At 40.7% G+C, this 25,533-nt stretch overlaps 1 protein-coding gene across 1 annotated transcript; it reads left to right on the plus strand.

Annotated features, from left to right (window-relative positions):
* The first annotated feature begins 826 nt into the window (after positions 1–826).
* Positions 827–22,144, plus strand: ATG4C (autophagy related 4C cysteine peptidase). The gene is made up of 11 exons (XM_003208897.4): positions 827–1,039; positions 1,908–2,035; positions 2,544–2,627; positions 3,291–3,524; positions 6,652–6,979; positions 8,931–9,001; positions 10,401–10,537; positions 13,287–13,365; positions 14,028–14,104; positions 17,972–18,091; positions 20,938–22,144. The coding sequence occupies exons 2-11, from the start codon at positions 1,960–1,962 to the stop codon at positions 21,106–21,108; spliced, it is 1,377 nt and encodes a 458-aa protein (XP_003208945.1). The 5' UTR covers positions 827–1,039; positions 1,908–1,959; the 3' UTR covers positions 21,109–22,144.
* The last annotated feature ends 3,389 nt before the right edge of the window (positions 22,145–25,533 follow it).

Below are 25,533 nucleotides of genomic sequence, written 5' to 3' on the forward strand. Positions count from 1 at the left end.
CCAGCAGCTGTAGGTTTGTAATGGGCTGCACTGCGCCCGGTGGGCTCAGGTCCGTATTCACAGCCATCTTCTCCCATTGATCTCAGTGGAAGTGAAGCTCTTGTGCTAATGGGAGGGCTGTATTTTTCAAGCAGAACAGATTTGGCTATTTCGTGTTAGCCTTTTTCTTTAGAATCCTTTTCACGTGTTTAGCATAACACCATAAGGGGCTGGAAGAAGGATGTGCACAGATGACAGCGCGTTGTCTTTAATGGAAAATTGTCTTTAAAGGAAAATGAGCTTTTTCTCATTTCATCATTTTTCCTTCAGCCCTTTTTAGGAACAGGAGAGTTTGTTCCATTCCTAATTTAAGCCAGGGGAAGCTTTTACAGTTATTAGCTTTTGTGGAAACCACTGGTCTCTACATAAATGGCCATCTCTGATCCATCACGAGCACTGACCAGAGGAAGCACACCTCACCTCCTGCATACGTTGCTCTCACCAGTTTGGCCAGCTAGTCAGTACTGCTCATCTGTGCAGCCTTTTCTTCCTTAAAGGAAAAAAATGGGGGTGGGGGAGGTGACAAATCAAGTCCCAACCTTTAACTGTCTTTCTCTTCTTTCCCCACAAAAACCCAGCTTAATTCACAGCTTATCAACTTATTGGGTTTTGCCAATTGTTATTTCTCAAGAGCAGAAAACCGTCAGTGTTCCCACATGTTTGTGCGCTTCTTGTTGGGTCAAAAAATTCTTGATGAATTTTTATAAAATAATAGAATAACAAACAATATGTTAGAGAAGGCCTGGGCAATAAGTTGTTGTGTTCCATGCCCTACCTGCAGTGCTCTGAACAGTGCATTCACGTGGGTACCTTCAGGCTCTGAAGACAGTGACTCCCCAACATCTTTACCCTCTCTTCACCGAGATACCAACAGTAGGAATCATGCCATCAGCAGCTAAGTTTCACTTACTGAAAACGTGCTCACAATGGAAAGAAGTAATAATGCTTGTGTCTTCATCTGCTTTTGATCCCAGTTCAATGGAGAACAACACAGGGAAAGGTAGATACAGCTGAAGATTCTCTGTTTAAAATAAGGAGGCTACGTATAACATCAATAAATTCCACTCAGCAATTTAGAGTCAGTAAATCCTTTTATACAGTTTAAGCACTTTTCTACAAGAATGATCTGCACAGCAGTGCCTTTCACCACCATTTCACCTCTTTCACTTTTGTGATACAGTTGAACTGCTGCAAAAAACCCACAATTCAATCAGAAGAGAGCCTTTTTGCACTGCAGGTGGTATTTGGAAGGGATGTAAACTACACATGGATTTGATGGCAGTATTCTGCTCATCTTCTGGCAAGTTCATTCTGTTCAGAATTATGTCATTGCACACATTGTTGGTAACTCTTTTCTGCCATGTACACAGCAAAACACGTTCTGTAGCTGTCACTTCCTCCCACGTACACACACTGTGGCTTAGGAAAGTCTTGATTAGAAATCTAAAGCTAATGCAGTTTCTCATGCCAACGTATGCTTGTTAGTGCCCTCAGTCTCTGACAGCAGAAAAAGATACTTCCTGGATTCTTCTCTACAGGAAAGAATAGCATCTATTCTGTTCAGAGAAATACAGCTCTTCATTGCTCTGCAAACTGGAATGAGCATACATGTGCACTAGCACAGTTTATATGCCCTGGATCAGTTTGTTGTGCAACAGAGAGTTGTTGGAGAACATTATATTTTATTTAGCTTTGTATGGTAATTTTATTAGTGTATGTTTGGAATTAAATGTTGTTATTATTTATTCATGGAACATGTGATTGCTTCTCAGCAACTTTATTACTGTTTCTGGTCATGTGCAGGCAGCGATACTACGCCCTGTGTTCTCTGTTCCATGGATACATTTATATTTTTGTTTTTACAGTAGCAGAATTTAATGTCTTGCAAGACAGCGATGGCTTTTCCTCTGGAATTTGAATATGGAGGCCACAGGGACAGATGAAGTGGAAAAGATCAAATCGAAGTTTATGTCAGCATGGAACAACATGAAATACAGTAAGTGAAGTGGTGTTTGGCAAAATCCCATCCCCACTGGATGGAAGGAATTTTCCCCAAGCAGTGTAATGTTGTGATGAAGCATCATTAGTTAATGCTACAGGAAAATTAATAGCCTTGCATTTCCATTGATCATACGTAGAACCTATTGTATGTTATTGTAGGGGGTGGAAACTCCACCAAATCAAACCACACAATAATGAATTCCCAGTCAAAACAAAGCAACTTGAACTCAGCATTAGCACCTCTGTATCCCAACAGTTTCTGCACAGTAGCACAATTGCATTAGCATTCAAGTGCTCATATATGGATAAGCATTAAGTTTAAGACAGAACACTTATCTCTGTTTTGTAATATTACCCATCTTTCTGGAAGTGAAACCTGATTTCAGTGCATTTACTCTGTACTCCTCTTTCGGGGCTTACCTTCAGCTTAATCAAATGCTACCAGCAATGTCTTACTGAAGTAATTCACTCACAGATTTGTATTTGTTCTGCATTTATTTCAGGTTGGGTATTGAAAACAAAAACTTACTTCAGTAGAAACTCTCCAGTCTTTCTGCTGGGAAAGTGTTACCACTTCAAATCTGATGGTACGTAGCCGTCACATAACACATTTCAGTCTTACTTGGCAAGAACTCTGTATATATTTTTAATCCTCTCTAAGGATTCTTCTTTAATGATTACCAAATTCAAAATGTGAATGAGAAAATGTGAATGAGAAAAGCTTAGGAAGTTTACATTTAACTATGTTGAACACCACCACTAATGCAACCCATCCTAACCTGCTTTATCTGCATTTTGCTATGAAGTCTTGTTCTTTCTGTAAATAGCAGCCCTCGAAATTACACTTCATTTACCTATCAAACTGACATTTTCTAAAAATAATACACAGGGACAATTCTCATATGAAGAGCGACTCCAAAACCTTCATTATCATTTTCTAGAATGCAGTTTTCAAAGTTGTTTTTTTTTTTCCTGAATGTCTCTATTAGACTACTTACCTTTAAGTGAATTAAGCATTTGTTTCCTTGTAGGTAAGCAATTTCATTGACACTTGTTGGCTCTTATTTTTTTTTTCCAGCTAGCACACTTCTAATGTATTTACTCTGCAATTTTCCCTCCTTGTATTTAAATAAATTGTTACTTCTTCCAATTTTCCCTATCTTTCTAATTACATTGTTGCATATTGTATTTTCATCGCAGTAACAAGTCCCATTACCAACTTCTAACTTAAGTTGTGCTTTGCTTTACAGAATCTGGTGAACTCTCTACAGAGGGATCCAACTTTGACAAAATCAACACAGAGATCTCAGGAAATGTTGAGGAGTTTCGTAAAGATTTCATTTCTAGAATATGGCTGACTTACCGAGAGGAATTTCCTCAGATAAAGGGGTCTGCACTAACAACAGACTGTGGCTGGGGCTGCACGCTCAGAACTGGTCAGATGTTGCTGGCTCAAGGCCTTATGCTTCATTTCCTTGGTAGAGGTAAGTTACAAGCAAGGAGCTCTGTATTTGGTGTGATTAAGCACAGGCGTTTTGGTGGGAGCATGGAAGTCTCCATACAGCCAGAGTTTGAAGTTCCAGCTAGTTTTGGTTCTGGACTTCTTTTCCTTGATACTAGAATTGTTATGTTGTGGCAGAGCATTGCTCTAGCTGATCTGCTCTTCCATTTCTGAAAAGGAGAGTAGCAGGGTGTAGCAATTGGACAAATCAGTACAATGGGAAAGGTGTTACAACAAAGGTGCGATGATGGGAGGACTGGTGTGGTGATAGAGAGGTGCTATAAGGAAAGGGAAGAAGATTACTCACTTGTATCAGAAGATGCTAGGCTTGCAAGAAGAAGCTTCACCAAAGACAGATCTCCAACTAGAGATCCTCCCCCAGGGCCAGTCAGTCCTTAAATGAGGTCTAAATGGGGAGCCAGCTTCCACCCCCTCCACTCACACAGCTGAATTGCCTTCACCTGTGCTCCCAGGGCTGACTTTCCCCAGCTGCTCAATCAGTGGTTCAGGCTGTGACTCAACAGTTCCCATACACAGGCTTTGTCAAAGAAGGACACTGGAAACTGGAAGTGAAATACAAGCAGAAATTGTGATCCCATACCTGTGTATTGCTATTAGCCATGTAAATGTCCAATTCTCTTGAAACTTCCTCGTTTCTTGAACTGAAGATGTGGAAATGAGTTCCACAGCCCATAGCTGTGGGCTATAGCAAAAGTGATGTTCTTTTATCAGTTTTTAAGTTGTACATTATTCAATTTCTTCTAGTATTAATATATTGAGTTAATAGAAGGATTTTAATCTAACTTCCATAGATCATTCTTTGTGTTGAAATTTTCACTAGCTCATTTCCTTCCTTTCCCCATGTACTTCTCTTTTTTTTTCTCCCCTCCTCGTCTATCTCAGAATACTCTTTCAATCACAGCTGTTTGAAAGAACTAGCTTTAGGAGACTTGGAACACTTTCTGCTTTCAAAGGCTAAGCATGCATGCCAGCCCCATTCTTCTAAGCTGAGCCTTGTCCTGCCCAGGGCTATTTCTGGTTCTCGCAGTTACCCACCTTGTCTTTTCATCCTCTTTCCCTCAGTCCCTTTCATAACCTACCAGACTGCCCCTTTCAAAGAACTGTTCCTATCCTCTCTCACCACTTTTTGTTGTCAAAATGATCCAAGAGAAGGGCCTGAAGCCATCAAGGCACATTAGTTAGAATACAACTTATTGTTGACTAGGCTTTTCGGTAGTCCTCAGGAATATTTTAGTAGCAGATAGTTCTGAAAGCCTGTTTTGATCATGCTTTGTACTTACTGTGCAAATATGATGTAAGCTGTGAGCACAGTCCCAAGCCAGCTGCATCACAAAGTTGTCTTTCTTGGCAGTGTCATCACTGAAATGTCAGCTTGGCTTACTGAGTGTTCCTTTCACTGAAGATACTTTCAGTCATAAAACATACATACATTAAGATTATTCCTTTCAACTGGTTGCAAATGTGAAAATGTTTGAAAATCTTGTACTGAGAAATACAAATCCCTTCAATATAACTTTTTTCTATACATACATTTTAAAAAATGCAAACCAAAACCTGAGTGGGGCTTCCTGTGAGTATGAGTTGTGATGGCTCAAAATAAAAAAGCCCCAGGTTTATACTTTTCAAGTCAATGGTTACAAAGAATTCCTTGCACTGTCCCCAAAGAGTCTCTGTTTAGAAAGTGATGTGGTGATTCCAGAGTGCCATATTTCTGGGGCAATCCAAATATGTACAAAAGTGGAAGTGGTCTGGAAAAGACCATGTATGGTCTTGCAGTATTTGTGACCATATGGAGCCCTAAGTAGGATTTTGGAATTAAAATGCAATTGTCACTGTGCTTCCTTTTTGTTTCATAGACGTTTACATGGATACATCAGCAAGAATTACATGGAGGGCTGCAGTTCTTGCTCTCTGAATTTGAAAAGATTCTTCTTGCTGCTGTAATGGCAGCCTTGCTGAAATGTGTCTTGTTGGGCAAAAGTGCCTCGCAGAATGAATCACAGAATCACAGAATGGCCAGGGTTGGAAGGGACCTCAAGGATGACGAAGCTCCAACCCCCCCACCACATGCAGGGCCACCAACCTCCACATTTATCACCAGCCCAGGCTGCCCAGGGCCCCATCCAACCTGGCCTTGAACACCTTCAGAGATGGAGGGGCATCCACAGCCTCTCTGGGCAGCCTCATCCATAGGGTTTGTTCCCTCCTAGCACACAGCAGCCTGCCCACCACCTTCTGGGGCACTCGCTGAAGATTTCAGAATGGTTTTTGATCTAACAGTAAGGTCACTGTTGTAGAGATTTCCTCACATCCTCTGTGTTGCAAATAGTTGTTCAGACTTGTGGGAGAGACTTTCAGTCATCTGACAAGGGAAGCATTACTGCTCCCTAGATGTGCTGAACCACCATTATGTTATTAATAGGAACGAGACAGGGAAGATGCATTGTTAGAGAAACCTCTTACTAGAAATGCACGCTGGAGATACTGTGCTGAACATTTAAATGTGTTTGCCTCGTAATCTAGGTAAACCTAGGAATTGACACATTTATTAACTAAAGAAATGTGGTGTATTTTTCTGCCAGTCTGCTTTGATGCTGCACCAAGAAGCAGCATTTGTTTTTACATGAGAATTTTCCCAGTCTTGCCTGTTTTTTTAATATCTGACAAACCATTATAATAAAGATCAGAGTTTGAAACTTCTTGTTTGACATGAATGAAACTGTTTAGGTGGTACTTAGTAGCTAATTTCTGTATTTAAAATATCTGAGACTGTTCTGTGCCTTGTAATCAGCTCAGTCTTTTATATGGTAGCTAAGTGGGATCACACAGTCTGACCTGTGATCTCAGCATAAATTGCTTGCCAAGACTTCTGATAGCTGTATTTCTTTCCTCCCATCTTCTAGCAGAAGATAAAAGCAAATCTTGTTGCATTTCAGTTCTTTGTTTACATGTTAGCACTGTTTGCATCTTGTTGTATGAAGTAAACATTGTTGGCCTGGAGAACCTGTGGGGAGAAAGGAGGGTGCTTTGCTGATTATACCAAGAAGTGAACATTAAGCCTAACGTGCATCTTCAAATTCCCCCTGCAGCCTGGGTCTGGCCAGATGCCTTGGACATTGAAAATTCAGATTCTGAATCCTGGACAGCCCACACAGTTAAGAAGCTGACAGCATCGCTGGAAGCATCACTTACAGCAGAAAGAGAGCCCAGGATCCTGTCAAACCATCAGGAGAGAATAAGGAGAAACTGCGGTGATGGTGAAATGAGAGATGAAGTTTATCACAGGAAAATAATTTCTTGGTTTGGCGACTCTCCGTTGGCAGCTTTTGGCTTACATCAGCTAATAGAATATGGAAAGAAGTCTGGGAAAATTGCTGGAGATTGGTACGGGCCTGCAGTTGTTGCACACATTTTAAGGTAAAGTATGGTTATTCTTTGTTGTTACAGTGCTGTGCACATTATGGGAGAAGCATTTCCGAGCACCATGAGATTACTTCAGCTTAATTGAACATCTCACTGATCATTATTGGCTTTGTAAAATGTCCATATCAGCAGCAATTCGAGAGCTTTTTTCAGAGGCAGGAGTGGAAATAGCAGCAGGTGCAGGAAGTAAACTCAGCACCGCTGTTTGGTCTTAATTCACCACAAGCCTACATTCCTGTTTTCCTGTCCATTGGGCAGTAGGAGTCCCAAGGTCTCTCCCAAACCTGGGCTTTTAAGTAGAGCTTCATTTTAAGTAGAGCTTCATTGAGTGAAATGTTCTAAAAACTAACCACTCTTTCAACCTTGGAACATGCATAACATTATAGATTTTTTTTTTATACTGTAACCTGGGGGCTGTAATGTACTGATAGTGTAATGAAATGTCAGAGCTAAAATTGATGTTTTCAGCATTTCTTTGCACATATCAAATTCTTGTGAAACTGTAAATGTATGGGACTATTAATATTATAATTATATCACAGTAAAAGTAAAGGGTCTGTGACATTCAGTGTGGCTTAAAAAAAAAGTGGAAAGTCAAATTTCTCCATGCTATGGTGCCTTTCTATACCATTTCTTTGAATATTACAGATATTTTTTTTTTTGTAATCTATGTTTATGTTATTAGATACCAGTTCACCTATAAACTAAATCTCTAATAAGTCATTTAAGCAGAAGAAGTCAAAGTCTGTATGTTTCTCTATATGTCGATGAACAGTTTGCTATTTAGTATAGAAACAGACTCATCTCAGGTGAAAGCTACCCAGAAGTGCTGTGGTGTGTGTATGTGCATTCATGCAAATACATACAGTGATGTGACAGGTTAGCATTATTTATGTGTTTTCTTGAATTTTTTTCTTGGTAATAGAAACTGTCAGAACTCCTTTTGCTTGCTTTAAATTGCAGTAACCTATTTCCCTAGTCTGTGGGGAAAAAAACATCTGTTCCAGCATCCATCTAACAAACTCAGTGGTGATCTGAAGCACCACCCAGGATTCCTTTCCCAGATCTCACTTCTCTTCTAGCAGTGCTTACAATGTACAGCACTCCCATCACTTGAGAACGACTGTATCAAACAGTTCTTCAGAATAAAGGTGGAACAAAGGGACAGTGACCATTTAATGCAAGCATGTATTGGAAGCCAGAGACTAATTTTGTATTTTGAAGAGTTTAATTCCTTTACAAATATTGTCCTTGAATAATAATCATGCTTCAGACTACTGACATATACTTGCTTCTTTGTTTTTAGCTGCATTACTCTTATCCCTCTGAGGGCAGCCTAATGCTGCAATGATCTTTTAGAAAGTTTTGGCAAAATCCTGTAGCTTTTTATGAGCTGGCTTTTATTTCAGGAGGGAAGGGGTGCCGATGTGTGGCCACTTATATGAACTGAGGTCAACTAAGGAGATCTATCAAGTTGCAAATAATCTCTTTGTCAGCAAATTCAGCCTTTATTGTGCCAATACACATGACAGAAAAATGTTCTAAATGGAAAGATCTTAGTTATTTGAATATGAATTTCACTGTAAGGTAATGTTTGGGTGTTTTTGTTGTGGGTTGTGTGTGTGTGATTTTCATTTTTTCCTCTAAATAGATAGGCAGTGCTATCTATTTAAAAGCATTACCATGTATACCAGATCTGGGTTGCACTTGTATTGCTTGTGTATTTTTGTTTGCTTTTTTTCGTTTTGCTTTTTTGATTTCTGTTTTTAAAAATCTCCCTGCATCTGTATTGACCAGAAACAGAAGGCATCTTAAATTAAAAAATAAAAATAAAAAAGCACCAGTTTTAAAAAACCCCGACGTGTTTCTAAAAATCAAACAATATGTGTTTATTGAATGTTATTTTTATTATAACCTGAGATGATAGTTTTGTGTTTGTACTTAGAAAAGCTGTTGAAGAAGCAAGAGACCCTGAGCTGCAGGGAGTAACAGTCTATGTTGCTCAGGATTGTACAGGTAAATGCTGTGACTGTAGATTCTTGCTAACACTGTAGATGCTCTTTATGCCTTTCATAAGCTCTCAACAATAAAGCCCTAAAGGAAGAAAAAAACTCAACAATGGAGCCATATAAATGAGATTATGTAGACAAAGGAGTTCTTGATACGGGCAGATGTTTGCTCTTTTGAGACTAAGACATCACAACTTGAAAGCCTCAAACATTGCTTGTGTGGTTTCTTACTAAGATAGTGAAATTCAGAATCCAGGAAGTCTGTCTGCCTCCAATAACTTTGTATTTGTGGAGCCTGAGCACTTCTCTTATTAATCCTTTTTGTATTCTGCTTCAGTGTTTGAATAATAGGCCACTAACAGCTTCCATATCTACTTTCCTAAACCAAGTTTAGGTTTAGGAAAGATAAGCAAGATAAAAATATTTCATTTCAATTAGAGTAGCTTTGCTATTTACATTTTCTTTTCTTTTGCATCAAGGGTTTCTTTTTTAGCCATTTTCCTAGTGGGAAAAAGAAATGCTGAACCAGTACCTCAGAATAGGAAGAAGACCTTTTTGCTTTGAGTTCAGAGATGAGAGGAGGATAGAGAGCCAGTCAGTGGTGCAGGTAACCTTCCTTGTGCTGCAGCTTGGCACTTTGAGTCACCAACAATGGGCAGAGCAGCTCAGGGCTCTGGATGGTCAGAAGCAGAAAATGATGAGAAAAAAACCCCCAAACATGGTGAAATGTTACACTAAGTCTTTCAGATGTAAGTTTTAGTAGCTGTGTTTAGCGCCAGAAATGCTCCGTATGTCACAGCTGATGTTGGTAAGATGGAGAACATCACCCTCCATGGGAAATCACTCACACCAGTTTTAAACAGAAACTGGTTCATCGTATGCCCTCACCTGACCTAAAACGACAGTGGAAACTTGTGTTTGTTTCTCATTTCTTTGCCCTGTGATGATTTTCTTGTCCCTTCTAATTTGGAGGGAATGAGCAATAACTACATGAAGTATTTTCACTCATTTTCAGTGACTGCTTTGTATTAACTTCTGGCAGTGAACATAAATATTTATTAAAGTCAATTATCGATTATTATTCTTACCAGCATGTTTATGTTTCTGTTAGTGTAGTGTCTCAAGTTTTAAATTATCTTTCTCCTTTAAATTACTCTTTCTCCTAACCTCATCCTTCTGCATTTTCCGTGTCTTACTTCAGCAGCAGTTGATTGCTACAAAATATTGCTGAAAACAGGGAAGGATAACACTGTCTTTCATCAGAGTTGCTCAGGAGCTGTATTTCAGGAGAACAGTGATATTTTCAAAGGACTGCAGTTACAGTTTGTCAGACCCAGTGATGTCATTCTGTAGGTGTGCCTGAAAAGCTGTGTCTTACATACCAATGTTTTTGTGTCTCCTTTCAGTCTACAGTTCAGATGTTATTGACAGACAGTGTTCTTTTATGGATTCTGGAGAAACAGACACAAAAGCTGTAATTATATTAGTTCCAGTGAGACTCGGTGGAGAAAGAACAAACATGGACTACCTAGAGTTTGTAAAGGTATGAAATGAGAGTTCAATCATTTTTCAAATTGGAGCACTAGGAGACTTCACGATGGCAATCTTCCACCTATTAAATGTGTGGTGGTGATTTTACAGTTGAAGGTTGTAAAGTTTGACTTTACAGATTTTAAATTTCCCTATTACAAGATGAGCCGTAATTGCAGAGCACTTGATGTCCCTTGGTAAAGCAGTGAAAACTGTTCTACTCCTGAAGCAGGAGAAAAGACATTAACGCAGTGGCTCAAATTATAAATGATAATTTAGTTACATATGCTGCCAAAGTTGTGCTATAATAAGTAGCAGCCAGCATTTTAAAATATAAACATAGCAAATACCTTATTCTGTTTCTTATTTCCTTAAATGCCAAATGCCTTAAGGTTGTTCCCTGTCCTTCCCTTTTTCATTTTCTCCACCTTGAGAGAGGGGATAGAATTTTTTGACAACTTTAGACGTATTACTTCAACTACTTCAACTTCAACTACTGCTTCACTGTCTGGCCAGTGGGATGAATGCTTCTAAGCACAGTGATGCAAAAGTAGCAATTGGTTACCACAAATTAAAATGAACTGGAAGAAAAGTGAAACTTAAGGAGAAAGCAGAGAGGAGAAGAAAGTCTCTGCCAACCTGTTTTTTTTAGTGGAGGCTCCACTTACAGTGTTAACACTTGAAGATGGATGGTAATACAATGGGCAGTCCCCACTGAGCACAAGAATACTCATCTTAGTGAGGAGATTCTTCTCTTTGCCCTTCTGCTTTATCTTCCTCCATGATGCAGTAGGAAATGCCGTCTTCTAAGTATTAGAACAGGAATTTAAGTTGCACGCTCTCGAGTTCTTTACAAAATCTGAGAGTTGGTCTTTTCTGCTGCATCATCCATGTGTTCTGACTCACATCTCTACAACGTTTCAGGAAAATGTAGCACAGAGGCAAAAAGATGAAGCCTTTCATTTCAGTGATGATCTACTAAATAGCTTTTCTTTCCTGATTCCTTTTCTTTCCAGGCGGTTCGGGAAAAGTTTCAGTTCATTTGTGCTTAATTCTGACACAGTTAAGCTGTACACATGATGTACAACAACCTTACTTTACTTCCAGCATTAACTGCAAAAGTGCCTTTGGATCAGTCATGTCCAGGAAAATGCATGGGGCTTTCCTTTGTAAGCTAACAAACAGTTGCTTTTGCCACTTCCAAAAGGTTTTCTCAGCTAAAGGAAAGTGACTCCAATTCTTTTATGTTGGGTTTTATGATTGATGGGTGTCTGTAGCCAGCCCTGCCCTGCAGAGCTTTCTCAGTTTAGCTATCGAAAGCGCTTTTTTGCCAGCATGAAATATGTTTGCTTGGCACTGGCTTTCCAAGCACAGGCACATTTAGGTTTGCTTAGCAGCACCAGCCTTACCAAGGAGAGTTCTGCTGCTGACTTACCAGGAGCGGCGCTGCCTTGCACAGTTGCTGATAATGGGGACTGTGATAAGAGGGCTTTCAATTGAGTCTATTAGTCACCCCAGTCTCTCTCTGGACTGCTCACTGAACAGTGACTGAATTTCTTGGGGTCTGGATAAAAGTTAAAAATGCAGATTTTAGAATGTAGTACGAGAGGTAATTTTTACAAAGGATTTTATATTTATGGATGAAAATTGATAAATATTTTATAATTCAGTTTCACAAGAAAATGTCCATAGATTAAACAGTTATTCATTACCCTAAATAGCTTTGCTCTCCTCCTGTTTCACTGGCAGAGGATGTGTCGTTGTCAGCTGATGCAGCCTTTCCCTCTCCTCTGCCTAAACCTGCTGTAACTTTAAGTATCAGGGAACATTTTCTCAAAAAGCCTTCTCATTTATATTTTAAATAAGCATTTTCTCTTAGGCTGGATAAATACATTGAAGCTGACTTTGTTGGTGTCTCAAGTTAGGCATACAACAATTTTTGTCATGTTCCATTACTTTATCATTGTCTGAGTAAGGAAAAATTTATCTCAACAAGAAGCCTTGGCCTTAATAGAACAGGAAATATCAATCACTTTGTTGAGAGAAATTCTCCCAGCTTGGACAATGATAATGTAATGGTTATAATTTTAATGGGTGATATCCTAGAGGAGAGGATATGGGTATGATTGCCAGCTAATGGAGATTTCCTTTTAGCTCAGATGATTCTCTTCTGGATTGCTGTCCCAATTCGGGCCAGCGTCCAAGCGGTGAACCCAAGGTTTGTGCAGTGCCACCAGAAAGCCACCATGATTTACTGATTTTTAAAGGCTGCTCGCTTTTCAGAGTATTTAATAGTCTTGGGCTTCGATTGTATTAGAACAGTTGGGCTCCATTTCCAAAGCATGCAGTGTTGGCAAAATGCAGCTCCTGCTGGAGCTGATGGGGAGCGAACGGAGAGCTGTGTTCAGCCAAGACTGGATGCACACAGTATCCTAATGAGCCCCACAGAGAAACAGAACCTTGTGAAAGCAAGGAAAATGGAAATATATTGGAGAGAAGCAGAAAGAACCTCCAGGCCATCTTATTTTCCTTTGTAGGTACTTATCTTAATAATCCAGGTTGGATTGGGAACTCTCAGGAGATGTGCAGGAGGACATAGCCAGGAAAGGAATTCCTAATGGCAAGCACCAGGGAAGGCTGTGGGTAAAGAAGAGAAAAAAAGTGATCTGCCTAAAAACAGTACAGGAAGATAAAAGATTGTGATTCCGTTTGATCCTTTTTCTGTTTAGCACTGTCCTAATTCTTTAATGTTCTGCTTGTAGGGTATTTTAAGCCTTGAGTATTGTGTTGGTATTATTGGTGGCAAACCCAAGCAGTCGTATTACTTTGCTGGATTTCAAGGTTAGTATTTTAATATGTTATGACTCTTCAATATTTTTCTTTAAGAGTTAGGAAGTTAATACAGGGCCAGTGGGAAATAGCATGATTAAAATAGCAAAACGAGTACCTTATTAATTCATCATATCTACCAAAGTCCATTCATTTGTCATTTACCTCATTTAGTAATTGGATTCTGTAAAATGTACGTTTAATTTCCCTTGTTGCATAAACAAGGCATAATTTATCTGTTTCACCAAACTTCAGGAGCCTTTGCCATTCCTATCTGGCAGTTCTTATTTACGTATTTACTTTTGGCTCGTTTAAGTGCTGGTAGTTGATGCTCAGATGACAAGCAATATATTCTTCCTGTCAGGATGAAGTAGCGCAATACATTTTTCATATGCAAACTCCAGAATATAATTGTATGTTTGTAAAAGTAATTTTATCACCAAAAATTAAATGACAGTCTCATCACTTTATAAAAATTCTGCTTATACAAGCATGTTTGATTATGCAAAAGTTAATCTGTCCTGCAAAAACCTATGCTTCAGTCAATGAATATCAGCCTGGCAAGCAGTTACTTGCTGGTGTTTTTTTCAGCTGTTCTGCATAGAAATTGGATTGTAAGCAGTGTAATAATAAGGTGTTTTTTGAATTACTTGTCTTCTGTTTTGTCCTTGCAGATGACAGTTTGATTTACATGGATCCTCATTACTGCCAATCTTTTGTAGATGTCAGCATAAAGGATTTCCCTCTTGAGGTACTATGGATATAGACCTGGCACTGTTTTCTTCCCATATGAATCAAACACTAATTATTTAGAGATGTTCTAGCTAGCTGCATCTTTATGGTTTTACAGTTACGAGTTATTTATCAAAGTTCTGCCCTCCTTTATAGGCCTATAATCAACAGAAATGACCAGAGGTTAAAAATGCCATATGAGGTTTTAATTTTTACATCATTAACTTACATCTTTTTATTTCTAGTGATTGGAAAACATCAAAACTAAATTTCTTTACTTATGTATTTTTTCCATTGGAGAAAAGGAACAGCATTTGGAGATCTCAAACCTGATTAACTTGGATATATATTGGGTTCATTCATTTTTGTTTGTGTTTTCACAATTTTATTGTATCGTAAATTCAAGCTGCAAGGTGCCCATAATCAGTTTGGAAGTTTCTTCTTTAATGAGTTTTATTATTTTTAATCAAGCTGTTTGAAGGTGTTGGTACTGGGGTTGCTCTTTCTTTCCCTCCCAGCCCTTTTTAGGCCATGACTTTCTTGGTGCAAGTAGGTGTAATGTGTCTGTGCCTGGGTGTTACAAATCACGCTCTTTATTTTACTGTACCGTTTTCCCTTTTCTTTAACTTCTTTCCAAATAACTTGCATTGAAAATAGATAGAGCTTCAAGGAGGTTATTAAAGGACTCCATTTACAAGCACCATGGGAAAACATTATCAGCTGCACAAGTTCAATAGCCACAGTACTCGCAGTAAAAGCAGTCAGTGCCATCTGTACATCCTGCTTCCTTGATCTTGGTCTGTCCAACTTCCTCCTGAGCTCCCAGGCTCCTCAAAGCAGCTCCTATCAAGTTGGAAATGCACGCCTAAAGTGGAAATGCAGCTTCGGAAAAAACAAGCTGCATTTAAATAAGGAAAAAGGGTGCATACGTATGCCTGTCACCCCCTGAAATACTATCACTTCACATTGGATTCTTGAAGGTTTGCAGTAAAGTCCTGTAAAAAGTGGAAGTTTGTCTTAAGTAGCTCTTGAACTCACAGCTCAAAAACAGAATAGGTGTTCTTAAATCGGCTTGGTACGCTGAGAATGCAAGTCAAATGGTGTACAATGAAGTCATATGGCTTCTGGTTTACATAGCAGCTAGGAGTTAACTTCAACTGAGAGAGAACAATTGAATGAGTGTCAGTGTTCTAATTACTATCATGAAAAGAAATACCTGTTAACATACCAATTCCAAGGAGGTAATATTCAGAAGCTGATCACAATACCTTAATCAAAACACCATTAAAAAGTATTAAGTGTTTAGGGAAAGAGATTTCATATATCAAAGGGCTTACGCAGGGCTAGTGTGAAATCCTAGGGCTGACTTAAAGCAAACATATTTTTCAATATCAGTGCTTAGCAAGATGCTGTAACAGGCATGACTTACCATGTGGAATTCTAGGGATCTCTAGAATATTAGAGGGTTCTGAATTCAGGAAAGGAACATGGTTGCTATTTTAGTTTCAGCCAAATGTATCGGAAAATATCTCTAAGAATAATACAAGTTTCTGCCTGGGATATCTTTGGATTTTCCCTGTTGAGATATTTGAAAGGAGAGTTGCTGAGTCCTGGCTCTCCACCTATTTTGCTGCTGCTTTGTGGCAGCAGCCAGCGATTATAACCAAGATCTTTGCCCCTTAATGCTAATAACTGCTGTAAAATACAGCGCCTTCTCTGAAGATTTTACAGTTTAATTGGGTAAGGCAGACAAAAGGTGGGGAGAGCACAGGAATGTGGAGCTGAAGGGGCTTCCTTAAGGTCGCACCGCAGCTCAGCGGCCAGGCTACCAAAAATACAAATCTTTTTGTCTTCTGTTCCCGTGCCTAATTCTGCACGTTATGCTGCAGGCTGGCATGGATATGAATTTCCAAATAATAAGAAGGTTTTAAAATGTATTTTGAAGGCACGCAGGCTGCCAGCTTGGCTTGATCGTGCTGTAAGGCTTTTCTGCAGACGGAAAATATATTGCAATTTAATGCTTAGTGCATTTAATAGTATTATATCTTTGTCCAGAAATGTCAAAAGTAAACAGAAATTGCTTTCTTAGTGTGGATAGTTGCTTGTTAGATTTATCTGTAGGGAGTATTTTCAAAATTGACAAATTGTCCAGAATAAGTTGGAAATCAATCCACTCTGTATTGGCTTCCAGAATCCATTTGTTTGGAGGAGTGGAAAAAAAATGCCTCCCCACTTCTCTTTGTTGTGTGGTGATTTGTGTAGCATTAAGAATACTGCCCTGAACAGTGCAGCACAACTGCAGTCAGAATGTTGGTGGTGAAATGTGAGACATAAGGCAGAATAAATACGTAAAGCATTTATGGATTTGGTGACTCAGGAAGGAAGATTCAGCCTTCAGTTTCTGCTTTTAAAACCTGAATTGGGGAAAAAAAATGAGTCCTGGATAAATATGAATTCTAATCTTTGCTTAGATTGTTTTTTTTGTTGTTGTTTTTTTTAGCAGAGGTTGAATAGAAACAGCTCTCAGGTTTGTAATAACAATTAAACAGCAACAGCCATCCCTGTGTAACACTGACAGTGTCAGATGCTCTCACACCAGGTAACCGATGCTGCTGTCTTCCGTAGATTGACTTTGCCTAGCAAAAAAAATATATATATTAAAACTACGAAATGGGTTTCTAATCTACGGACTGCTTGAGGTTATCTGTCAGGGGTTGCTGTTGCTGCAGTCGAATTGCATTGTAGCAGTTGTGGTTCTGTGCAGAGGAGCCGTGCTGGTGCTGCTAACAGAGCCCCGGCGTTGCAGTGTCAGCCCCGCGCTGCCCAGCGCCGTGCCACAGCAGCTCGTATTGAAACGTGAAAGGCCACAGAGCAGAATATTCACTGGGGGATGCTGATCCCCATCAGAAGTTGGTGACCAAACCTGCATTTCGGTCGGGCGGTCGCTGTGCTGCAGCGCCGTGCGGACGCGGTGCTGGTAGCTGCAGTGCCGAGCTGTGCCCGCCGTCTCGGAGCCGGGGCTGCTGCTGTGCTGCCGGCGTGAATCCACACCCTAACTTCGGCTTCTCCAAAACCACAGCTCCTGTGATCAGTGAGCACACAGCACCGCCGGGGTGAATGGCAGATGTGTGTCTGTTCTCTCAGATACTGCGAAAGAAAGAAGAGTGGCGAGGGTGCTTTGGGCTTGTTTGTTTTATCTTCTCCGCCACGGCTGCTGATAGCATCAGCTCCCAGGGCTGTCACATCATCATCTGTCATGGAAAGAGATTCTGCATTAAGAAAAAATATGTATTTATAAAGCAGAGCGTGCTTTTGTTTGGTTGTCTGGTTTGTTTTTGTTTTTTTTTTTCCTACTTGTGGATTACTGTAATACAGGGTTTTTTTGTGTGTGCGTGGTTTTGGTTTTTCTTAACCCATTTCATTTACCAAAGGAAAATAGAAGAGGTTGGATTATGCCATTATGTCGCTTTTATAGAGGCTGGGGGAGGGAAGGGGCAATGGGCGGTGGGAGTAAAGCAGTAATTGTGAGATAGTGCACAAGCTGTTACTGATTCAATTTGCAGAAAAACATTCACCTCCTCTGCCTTGGGAATGTTCATAAAGCACTGCTCGGAGCTGCCAGAGATGTCAAACTACCACGGTGCCACCAGCAACTTTGGTGAATGCAGCATCTCTGCAAGGGGCTTTGCACACCTAAAGCGTGTGGAGAGGGGCAGAATTACTGGGGGGAAGAAATAACTTTAAGGATTTGCTGGGTTTTAACACACATGATACAGGGGATTGTATGTTAAAGCTGTTCATTAAGGAAGAAAAAGTGAATGTTTAGCTCTGTGCTATCCTGAACCTTAACAATCTATCTGATGGTTTTTAATCTTGCACATTGCAGTCATTCCACTGTCCTTCTCCCAAAAAGATGTCATTCAAAAAAATGGATCCGAGCTGCACGATAGGATTTTACTGTAGAACTGTGCAGGACTTTGAGAAGGCTTCTGAGGAAATAACAAAGGTGGGTGTCCGAGCTGCAGCCCAGCTGCGTGCGGGTAAGACAGAGAACCAGCTCAGCTGTGCTCAGCGGGAATCATTCTCTTCTTGGTATTTACTGCCGCTTTCACAATCAGGAGAGATCTAGATTGTTTCTCATTCCATCTGTTTTCACCGATAGGTAAAGCTGGGGGTGATGGGCATCGGTGGGGCCGGGCGGCTCCGCGAGGTGGCGCTATTGAAGTGAGAATATCGCCGAGCTGCCCCGCGCCCCGCAGCGCCTTCTAAAAGGCACCGAAATCCCTCGGGAGGAATTTTTTTTTTTAAATGGAAGTATTTGATCGAGTCAAAATTGTGTGTTATTTCTTGTTAGCCCAAGTGCTGTTTCTGATTGCATTGAAATGTAAAGCGGCGCGTTTGTAATTCGGTGACAATGTTTTGAAGTCAGGTATCACCCAGTAAATGTGTCTGATCCCGTCCTTCCACTTGGACTGCACAGGTGGAGGTTTACTTAGGTCCAAAGGTAACTGACCTTTTTTTTTCTTGATTATTCCAGCGTATGAATGCTTGACTAATCTGTTGTATTAACGGCGGTAGCAAATAACAGTGTTTTGTGATTTAAAAAAAGGATTCCAGAGCAGCAAAAATGTTCATGATATTAATATTCTAACCATAGCAGTTACCACATCCACACAAAGAATGAATGTTCGTGCAGCATTCTGATTGCCTGGTTAGGTGGCATTAGCATTACAGTTAAAACAGCATTTTAAACTTAACATTCGGTAGATTTTGATTGATGTTGAAGTTGTTTCTTTTGATTCTTACATAGAGAGGTAAAAAATTTCATTACAAAATCACATGCATTGGAAGTTCTCCTTTTCTTTCTCCTCTTTCCTTTTGAGTTCGGGATGAAGTACTTTTGTTTCCCTGCACATTTGCTGTGAAAACAGTCACAGCTCACTTAAATCTGTGTAAGCTGTTTTCCTCATATCCCTCTAACGTTAATGACATTATTTTGTATCAGTGTATTTCAGACACAGCACTTTGATGATAGAGGAAAGTTTAGAAACAAATGCCATCTGAAAAACATTCTGTGGTCTTTCAGTCCTTCACATGCTTTGTTTTTTCCTGCTCTTCTGCATTTCCTCTTGCAATTTGAGCACTGTAACTCCTGAACTATTGGCACAGTGCACTCAGTTTGCTGTGTGCAGCCAAGGTTAACAAACTCAGATTCTTGCTGCATTTGTGGCTAATAAGAGATGGGAGAAAAGGTTTTGCTTGTATTGCTTGAGGATAAACCCTATGGGCCACGTAGTCGGGGACAGAGAAATAAAGGCACTGAAATCCGGGGCCCAAATTGAGCAAGTGGTGAAAATCCATTCAAGTTGCCCTTTGTTTCTGTGCTTGCCAGTTACTTAGCTGTTGTAATTTAGTTTGGAATTAAATAGCTGGTAGATTGAGGGACAAGAAAATGCATCCAGACTTGAACACTGAAATAGTAAAAATATCGATGGTTATCAAAACACTGTAGAAATCCCATCCCAGTGGCATTTGAAGAACTTGCAAGTAAAATAGACTTATCCACTGCCATTCCCCTGTTAGAGAATTATTGCAGCAATTATAGCCCTTACTTTTACAATTATAGTGCTTACTTTGTACCACATAAGGCATCCCTGCAAAACAGAGCAGGAGCCATTTTTCTTGAGTTTGGCCGTTATCTTTGCCAAAGGCAGATTCAGCTGTAATAAGAACGTCCTAGAGCTGGATTCCTTGTTTTTCCATATTATAAACCCACCCCAGCTACAGATCTCCAGAACGGCTGGTGTGAAGTACTCTTAGAAATGTGAACTTTGCAAAATGTACTCTTTGGTGCCTTTTCAAAGTCATAAAATACATACTTTGGCACAGTTTTCTTTTATAAAATTAATAAAAGCTGAATACCTGACTTCACCTGTGTTTTTATCATTATTGTTATTATTGGTGATGGCTGAATGAGGTGGAGCTTGATATTAATTGTAGCAACCAGGGCGTTTTCTTGTCTGTCCAGCCCGTGCTCTGTGTGGAATAGTTCCCCACCTCACATGGTAAATGGCCAGCAATGTCCCTGGTAGCTGCAGAGCAGGAAGTTTGAGGGCAGCTCAGCACAGACAGTGCAGTGTAGGTGCAGGTGTATTTCTGCCCTGCTCTGCAGGTGCCACCAGTGGCGGTGCGCTGCTCCCCCCATCCTTGTGAGCGCGCGTTTCCACGAGGCATCCACAGGACTTGGGTTTGTGTTCTGTTGCAGATGTGCAGTTGGGAGCTGGCTTAAGCCCACCCCGCTACTTCACAGGCCTGCACACAGCCTTCCCAGGGCTCAGAATTCCTTCCCACTGCCCCGGCTGGCACTCAGTCCCTGGAGATGGCAGGGCTCGTATCTGGCTGTCTGGTCTCATAAGAGTTACAAATGCTTTGTTTCCTGACCGATTTTTTTCCTTTCTTCTGCAAATACTCATCTGTTACTCTTCCTTTGCTTTTGCTTGTTACTCAGCGTACGCCTTTGCCATATCTCCTTGCTCTTTCCCCAGCTTTCACTTTAGAACAGCCAATGGCCGTTATAATAAACTAGAATTAAGTGGAAAGTTTTGAACGACAGTAAAGATGAAGGAATCAGAGTGGCTTTTTCACTGTCACAAGAAGAAGAAATAGAAGGACATGTTTGTTTAAAAGGAGGAGGGGATGTTTAGCATGTGCAATGCTTTGTTCTAATATGATAATTAAAATAATAAAAGATACGTTGTCCATTTCACAGCCATAATTAGATTAATATAACTACTGACTGTATTTCTTCATTCCCGGTGTGACATCTTATCTGGTGTGTGTTTTGCATTGTAGATGCTGAAATCTTCATCCAAGGAAAAATACCCATTGTTTACTTTTGTGAAGGGTCATTCCAGAGACTATGACTTTGCTTCCAGTCCACTCCATGAAGAAAATGACCTTTTCTCTGAGGATGAAAAGAAAAGATTAAAGAGATTTAGTACTGAGGAGTTTGTCTTGCTGTAAGGACATTTCCCACCAGGTTATTGGCAGCTGTCCAGGAGAACACTTGTCTTTAAAAAAAAAATAAAATAAAACGTGTCCTCCTCCTCCAGAAAGGCAAGCCGTGCTGAAATTGGTCTATTTTCATAAAGATGATAATGTTTTATATGTTAATAGTCTTCAAAATGTCATTTCTAAACGTACGTACTAATTATTGTGGTTCACCACTAGCTGGATGATGTTAAGGTTGCCTCGTGCAGAGGGGTGGCACTGCTTAGAGCCAGCTCTGCTGATGTGTGCCTGGGTCCTGGTGTCACCTCCTAAAAAGCTGCTCCCAACCCCGACCCGCAGCCCTCGTGTTCTTCAGTCTGGGACATCTCCTGAGCAGAGCTCAGCGCTCTGCTTTTCTATCACAGGCACACAGCCATGGGTTTTGGGACCGTGTTATTACATGTGGTGAGGGCAGAGCTCTGACCTGGTTCACCGTTAAGCCCAAATAATAATTAATGCAGTAATTGTGAGTTACCTTTCGTACACCGCGCTGCTCAGATGTGAGTTTGATACAGCAGTAGTAATTGTCAGTTGCAACACTGATATAATTATATAGGCTCAATTGTGAGTTAAGATACTATTTAGCAGTATGATTTTATAATGGTTTCTCATTAAGCTTGCTTTGGAACCTTAATATGAGGAGTGAAGATAAAGTATTACCTCGCCCCACAATTTTTAAAGGTTATACTATTAAATTAACTGCAACCAATCAAAGCAGCTGAGGACAATTACTAAAAGAGTGGTGTTTGTTTCCTGATCCAACTATTGCAGTGCTGAGGCTCCTTTCCTACTAGCGCAGCTTCTAGATCGAAGCAAACAGGGCAGTGGGTGTTTAAAATTCCAGGGTGTGATTATTTTTTTATATGTTATTACTGTACAAATGATGACTTGATAGTGTGTGTTCTCAAACTGCAAACAAGTGTACATAAACAGGTTCATGTTTTAACAAAGTAAACGCAATATTTAAAATATGTATTAACGCTGCTTAGGAAATAAAAAAGGTGTGAGACATGAAATGCGTGCGCCTTCCTTATTTATATTAGAGCCTCTAAGAGTGAATATAATCCTGCATCTAAAAAAATACTGTAAGGTGTGAATACTGTGTTTATTTGCAATAAAGACAAATTTTATTGTTGCGTTGTAAACCAAATGTTAACCCATGCTAAGTGCCATTCAGGCACAGAAGGCACAAATGTTGTCTCTCCAAATAAGCAGCATATGTATTCATTAAAGTACCTTTTTCCCTTTTATGAGAAAGAAATGACGAATAGTTGGGCTTCAGGCAGAGCCAGCTCGGGTGTGTGCACATGTCAGGGCTGGAGCGTGCATTTTCAGGTGCTAATTGAGTTAACATTCCAAGAAGCCAAAATGAGATTATTTGTGGTTTCGTCGTTTTCAGAAACAGAAAACAAAGGCACACATCGTTTGTCTAAATTAGTAACCTCTGCACGGTTAAATCACACCAATAATTGGCATAATATTTTTACATGCTGCATGTATGTGAGGATGTTTGCCTTGGATCTTACTTAATATTTTTCATTAATAGCCCAGAAGAGGGAGTAAACAACGTATTTATGGAATTTAGATGTCAAAATGAGCAGAATTGGGTATGTCACTGAGAACTGGAAAATAGGAGACTCCTGATTAGCGAGGCTCAGATTCACGGAGCTTCAGCAAGGAATGCACAACTTTCCCCTGGATCCTTTGGGTGCCAGCAGACAGGAATCAGGCATGCAGTTGCACTGTGCTTTCACAAGTGTTGGAGGGCCGATGTTGGGCTGCTGCCAACCAACCTGGCCCAAAGGCCGACACGCGCAGCGAAGAGCAACCCTGCACGCAGTGGATTAGTTGAATCAATAATGTCTTTTCCATTTACAACTTCTGTTGTTGTAGTCATAATAATAAAATGTAATAAGCTTTAGAGACTTTAATGATCAGGAGCCTGCAAAAGTAATGAAGTTGGGAGCGGAACTCAGCTGCATGAAACTGAGGAAACGCAGAGCTGTGCAGTGGACTTGCTCCTGACTGTGGCATTGCTGGTTTCTAAAATGCATGGACGTGCAGAGCACGACACGTCTCAAGTCCTGCAGGCCTACGCCAGGAGCCAGCTGGAGCTAAGGGACAAATCTGCCCTCCCGAGCTGCCCTGGCTGCGTGCAGCTGCCCACTGGGCTGGCTCTGACCTCGCACCAAGCCGAAAGGAGCGGCTGCTCCAGGCCTTTGGGTTGGAGGTTTTGTAATGGGAATGGTCACAGGGAAATAAGAGCTACAGTACACTTGTTAGGAGGAAAAATGTCGGTCTACCATCCCGACAGCAAACTTAAAGGGGAGAAAAAGTTCCGTTTGTCTCAGCCTTCTTGCAACGTGTTCATAAAGAAACGTCGTGTTTGAAACACGCAGAGTTTATTCAAATAGTCCTTTCAGACTGAGGGCTGCCATTGTTCACTGTGGTTCCTCGATCTGTTACCAAGCCCTTCTCCTCACCACAGTGGCATCTTGTGAGAAGCTGACCACAAGCAGCTATTAAAAACTGACAGCTATTTTCAGATTGTTTTTCCTGTTTCTCATGCAAGGCTCCAGCACTGAGAAGCCCACTTGTTGCCCTGGTGCTGGAGATCCATGTACAGTGGTGACACAAGTTAAATTACCACGTTACTAGAAATTAATGTTTTTCAGTAACTACAGGGGACTTTAATTGGAAACTATGTTAATTGCATAGTAATTCTCTTTACCTCGTCTGCATTACCTCCTGAAAACTGTGCAATTAATTTGTGTCATCACTGTTGCTGCTGCTGCCTTCAAACACAAACCAAAGGAGCATTAGTTACCCACACCCAGCAGTGGCCTTTTTCCTTGGAGGACTCCACGAACCCCTGCTTGGTGGCACCGGACTGCAGAGACCACTAGCTAGTGACAACTGATCTCTACAAAAAACAGCCTGGAGGATTGCAGACCATCTTCCAGAATATCTCAAAAGCCACTCAGGACCATCACTCAGGTAGTGCCTTTGGCTTACCAACTTCTTCCCTTTAGTGAGTTGTTTTCTTCCCCATTTGTTTGTTTTATTTGAACAACCCAGCCACGAAATGCTGGCAGTGGAAGGCAGGTGAGTCAGTCAGTGACAGTGCCACGTGTTTGAGGATGCAGAGATGGATCTCCTATTTGCCATTAATTACAGTAAGAAAACGGACTCACTCTGGAGAGCTGATTTATACCCAGAGATATTGACAATCTCTTAAACCAAATGATGGCATGAAAGGCAACCGTGAGTTATGAAAGGTCAATAATCCCACAAATGAATACGAACAGCCCACCCTGCTTTCTGCTCGGGAAACATTTTCATCCGCTGCCAAAAAGATGTAAAGAGACGTTGGAGTGAGGTGGGATGAAGCCCTGAGCAATCATCACTCGACCACATGACTGCTTATCTTCAGGAGACGATTTCTGCTGCCTAATTGAGGCTAACTGAGCTTTCTAAACAGTTCCCTTCCCTGTTTGTAAGCAGTTCACGGGCAGCTGTAATTGTTTGATTCCACGGTGCGCACAGTAAAAGGAGCTTTACTTAATGACTGCAGAAGCCCTTCTCATGTGAGAGCTCTCCGGTATTTATTCACACCAGAATTCACAACGCTTCTGTTTTCTATGAATGCTCCTGCAAATAAAAACTTGCTCACTCTAATGTTTATGAATAAATGTGGTCGTAAATGCCATCAAAGCAAGTCAGCAGGGCTTTATTTATGCAAGAAGATGCACAAATAAATGTTAGCCGTTTTTGCCTAGCTGTAGTGGGTGTGCAGACACATCTCAAAGCCAAGGCTTTGAGCACTCTCCCCTCAGCACTCACACATAATTATTTCCCATCTACTCCTTCCTTACACTCCGATCCTGCCAGTGAATCCCCATGTCCCAGGGGAACATTATTAAAAGTCAACGTTTTGGGTATTTATCCTCACTCAGCGGTTTGCGGGTCAGAGGATGAGGTCACCCAGGGCAGTGGGAGCACGTGTGATGTCCGGGATGGGGATGCTGGGCTCAGGTGGAGAAGAGGCAGCAGGGATGGTAACTGCAGCCCCGTGCTGTCCTCAGTGATAGCAGATACCCAGAGCTTTATTGTGGAGCAAGAGGCTCAGATTTAGGCCTCTATGGGAGAGGTGGGACAGGCTATTGCCACCCCATCTCAGTCAGTGCCCTAATTAAGCGTAAGAGAATTGTTTTTCTAAAGCCTAAGTGTCAATTCCTGTTAAAGAGAACTAAAATGCACTGAAACTGATGTGGCAGGAACTATGGAGATATTTATTTATGGGAAGAGGAAGTAGAAAAGGAAGCGTTCTCTCTTCTGGATTAATGTTCCTCTACAATCAAGCCTAAATTTAGTGAAACACTTCATGCTATTGGTGGG

Source organism: Meleagris gallopavo, chromosome 10, assembly GCF_000146605.3.
Source record: "Meleagris gallopavo isolate NT-WF06-2002-E0010 breed Aviagen turkey brand Nicholas breeding stock chromosome 10, Turkey_5.1, whole genome shotgun sequence".
In the NCBI taxonomy this organism is placed as follows: Eukaryota; Metazoa; Chordata; class Aves; order Galliformes; family Phasianidae; genus Meleagris; species Meleagris gallopavo.

Excerpts from the sequence above, each read along its gene's own strand:
- ATG4C (XM_003208897.4), top strand. The coding sequence starts at position 1,960 with ATGGAGGCCACAGGGACAGATGAAGTGGAAAAGATCAAATCGAAGTTT. Across the intron at positions 2,628-3,290 it reads TTACCACTTCAAATCTGATG|AATCTGGTGAACTCTCTACA; the intron begins GTACGTAGCCGT and ends TTTGCTTTACAG. Across the intron at positions 10,538-13,286 it reads ACTACCTAGAGTTTGTAAAG|GGTATTTTAAGCCTTGAGTA; the intron begins GTATGAAATGAG and ends TTCTGCTTGTAG.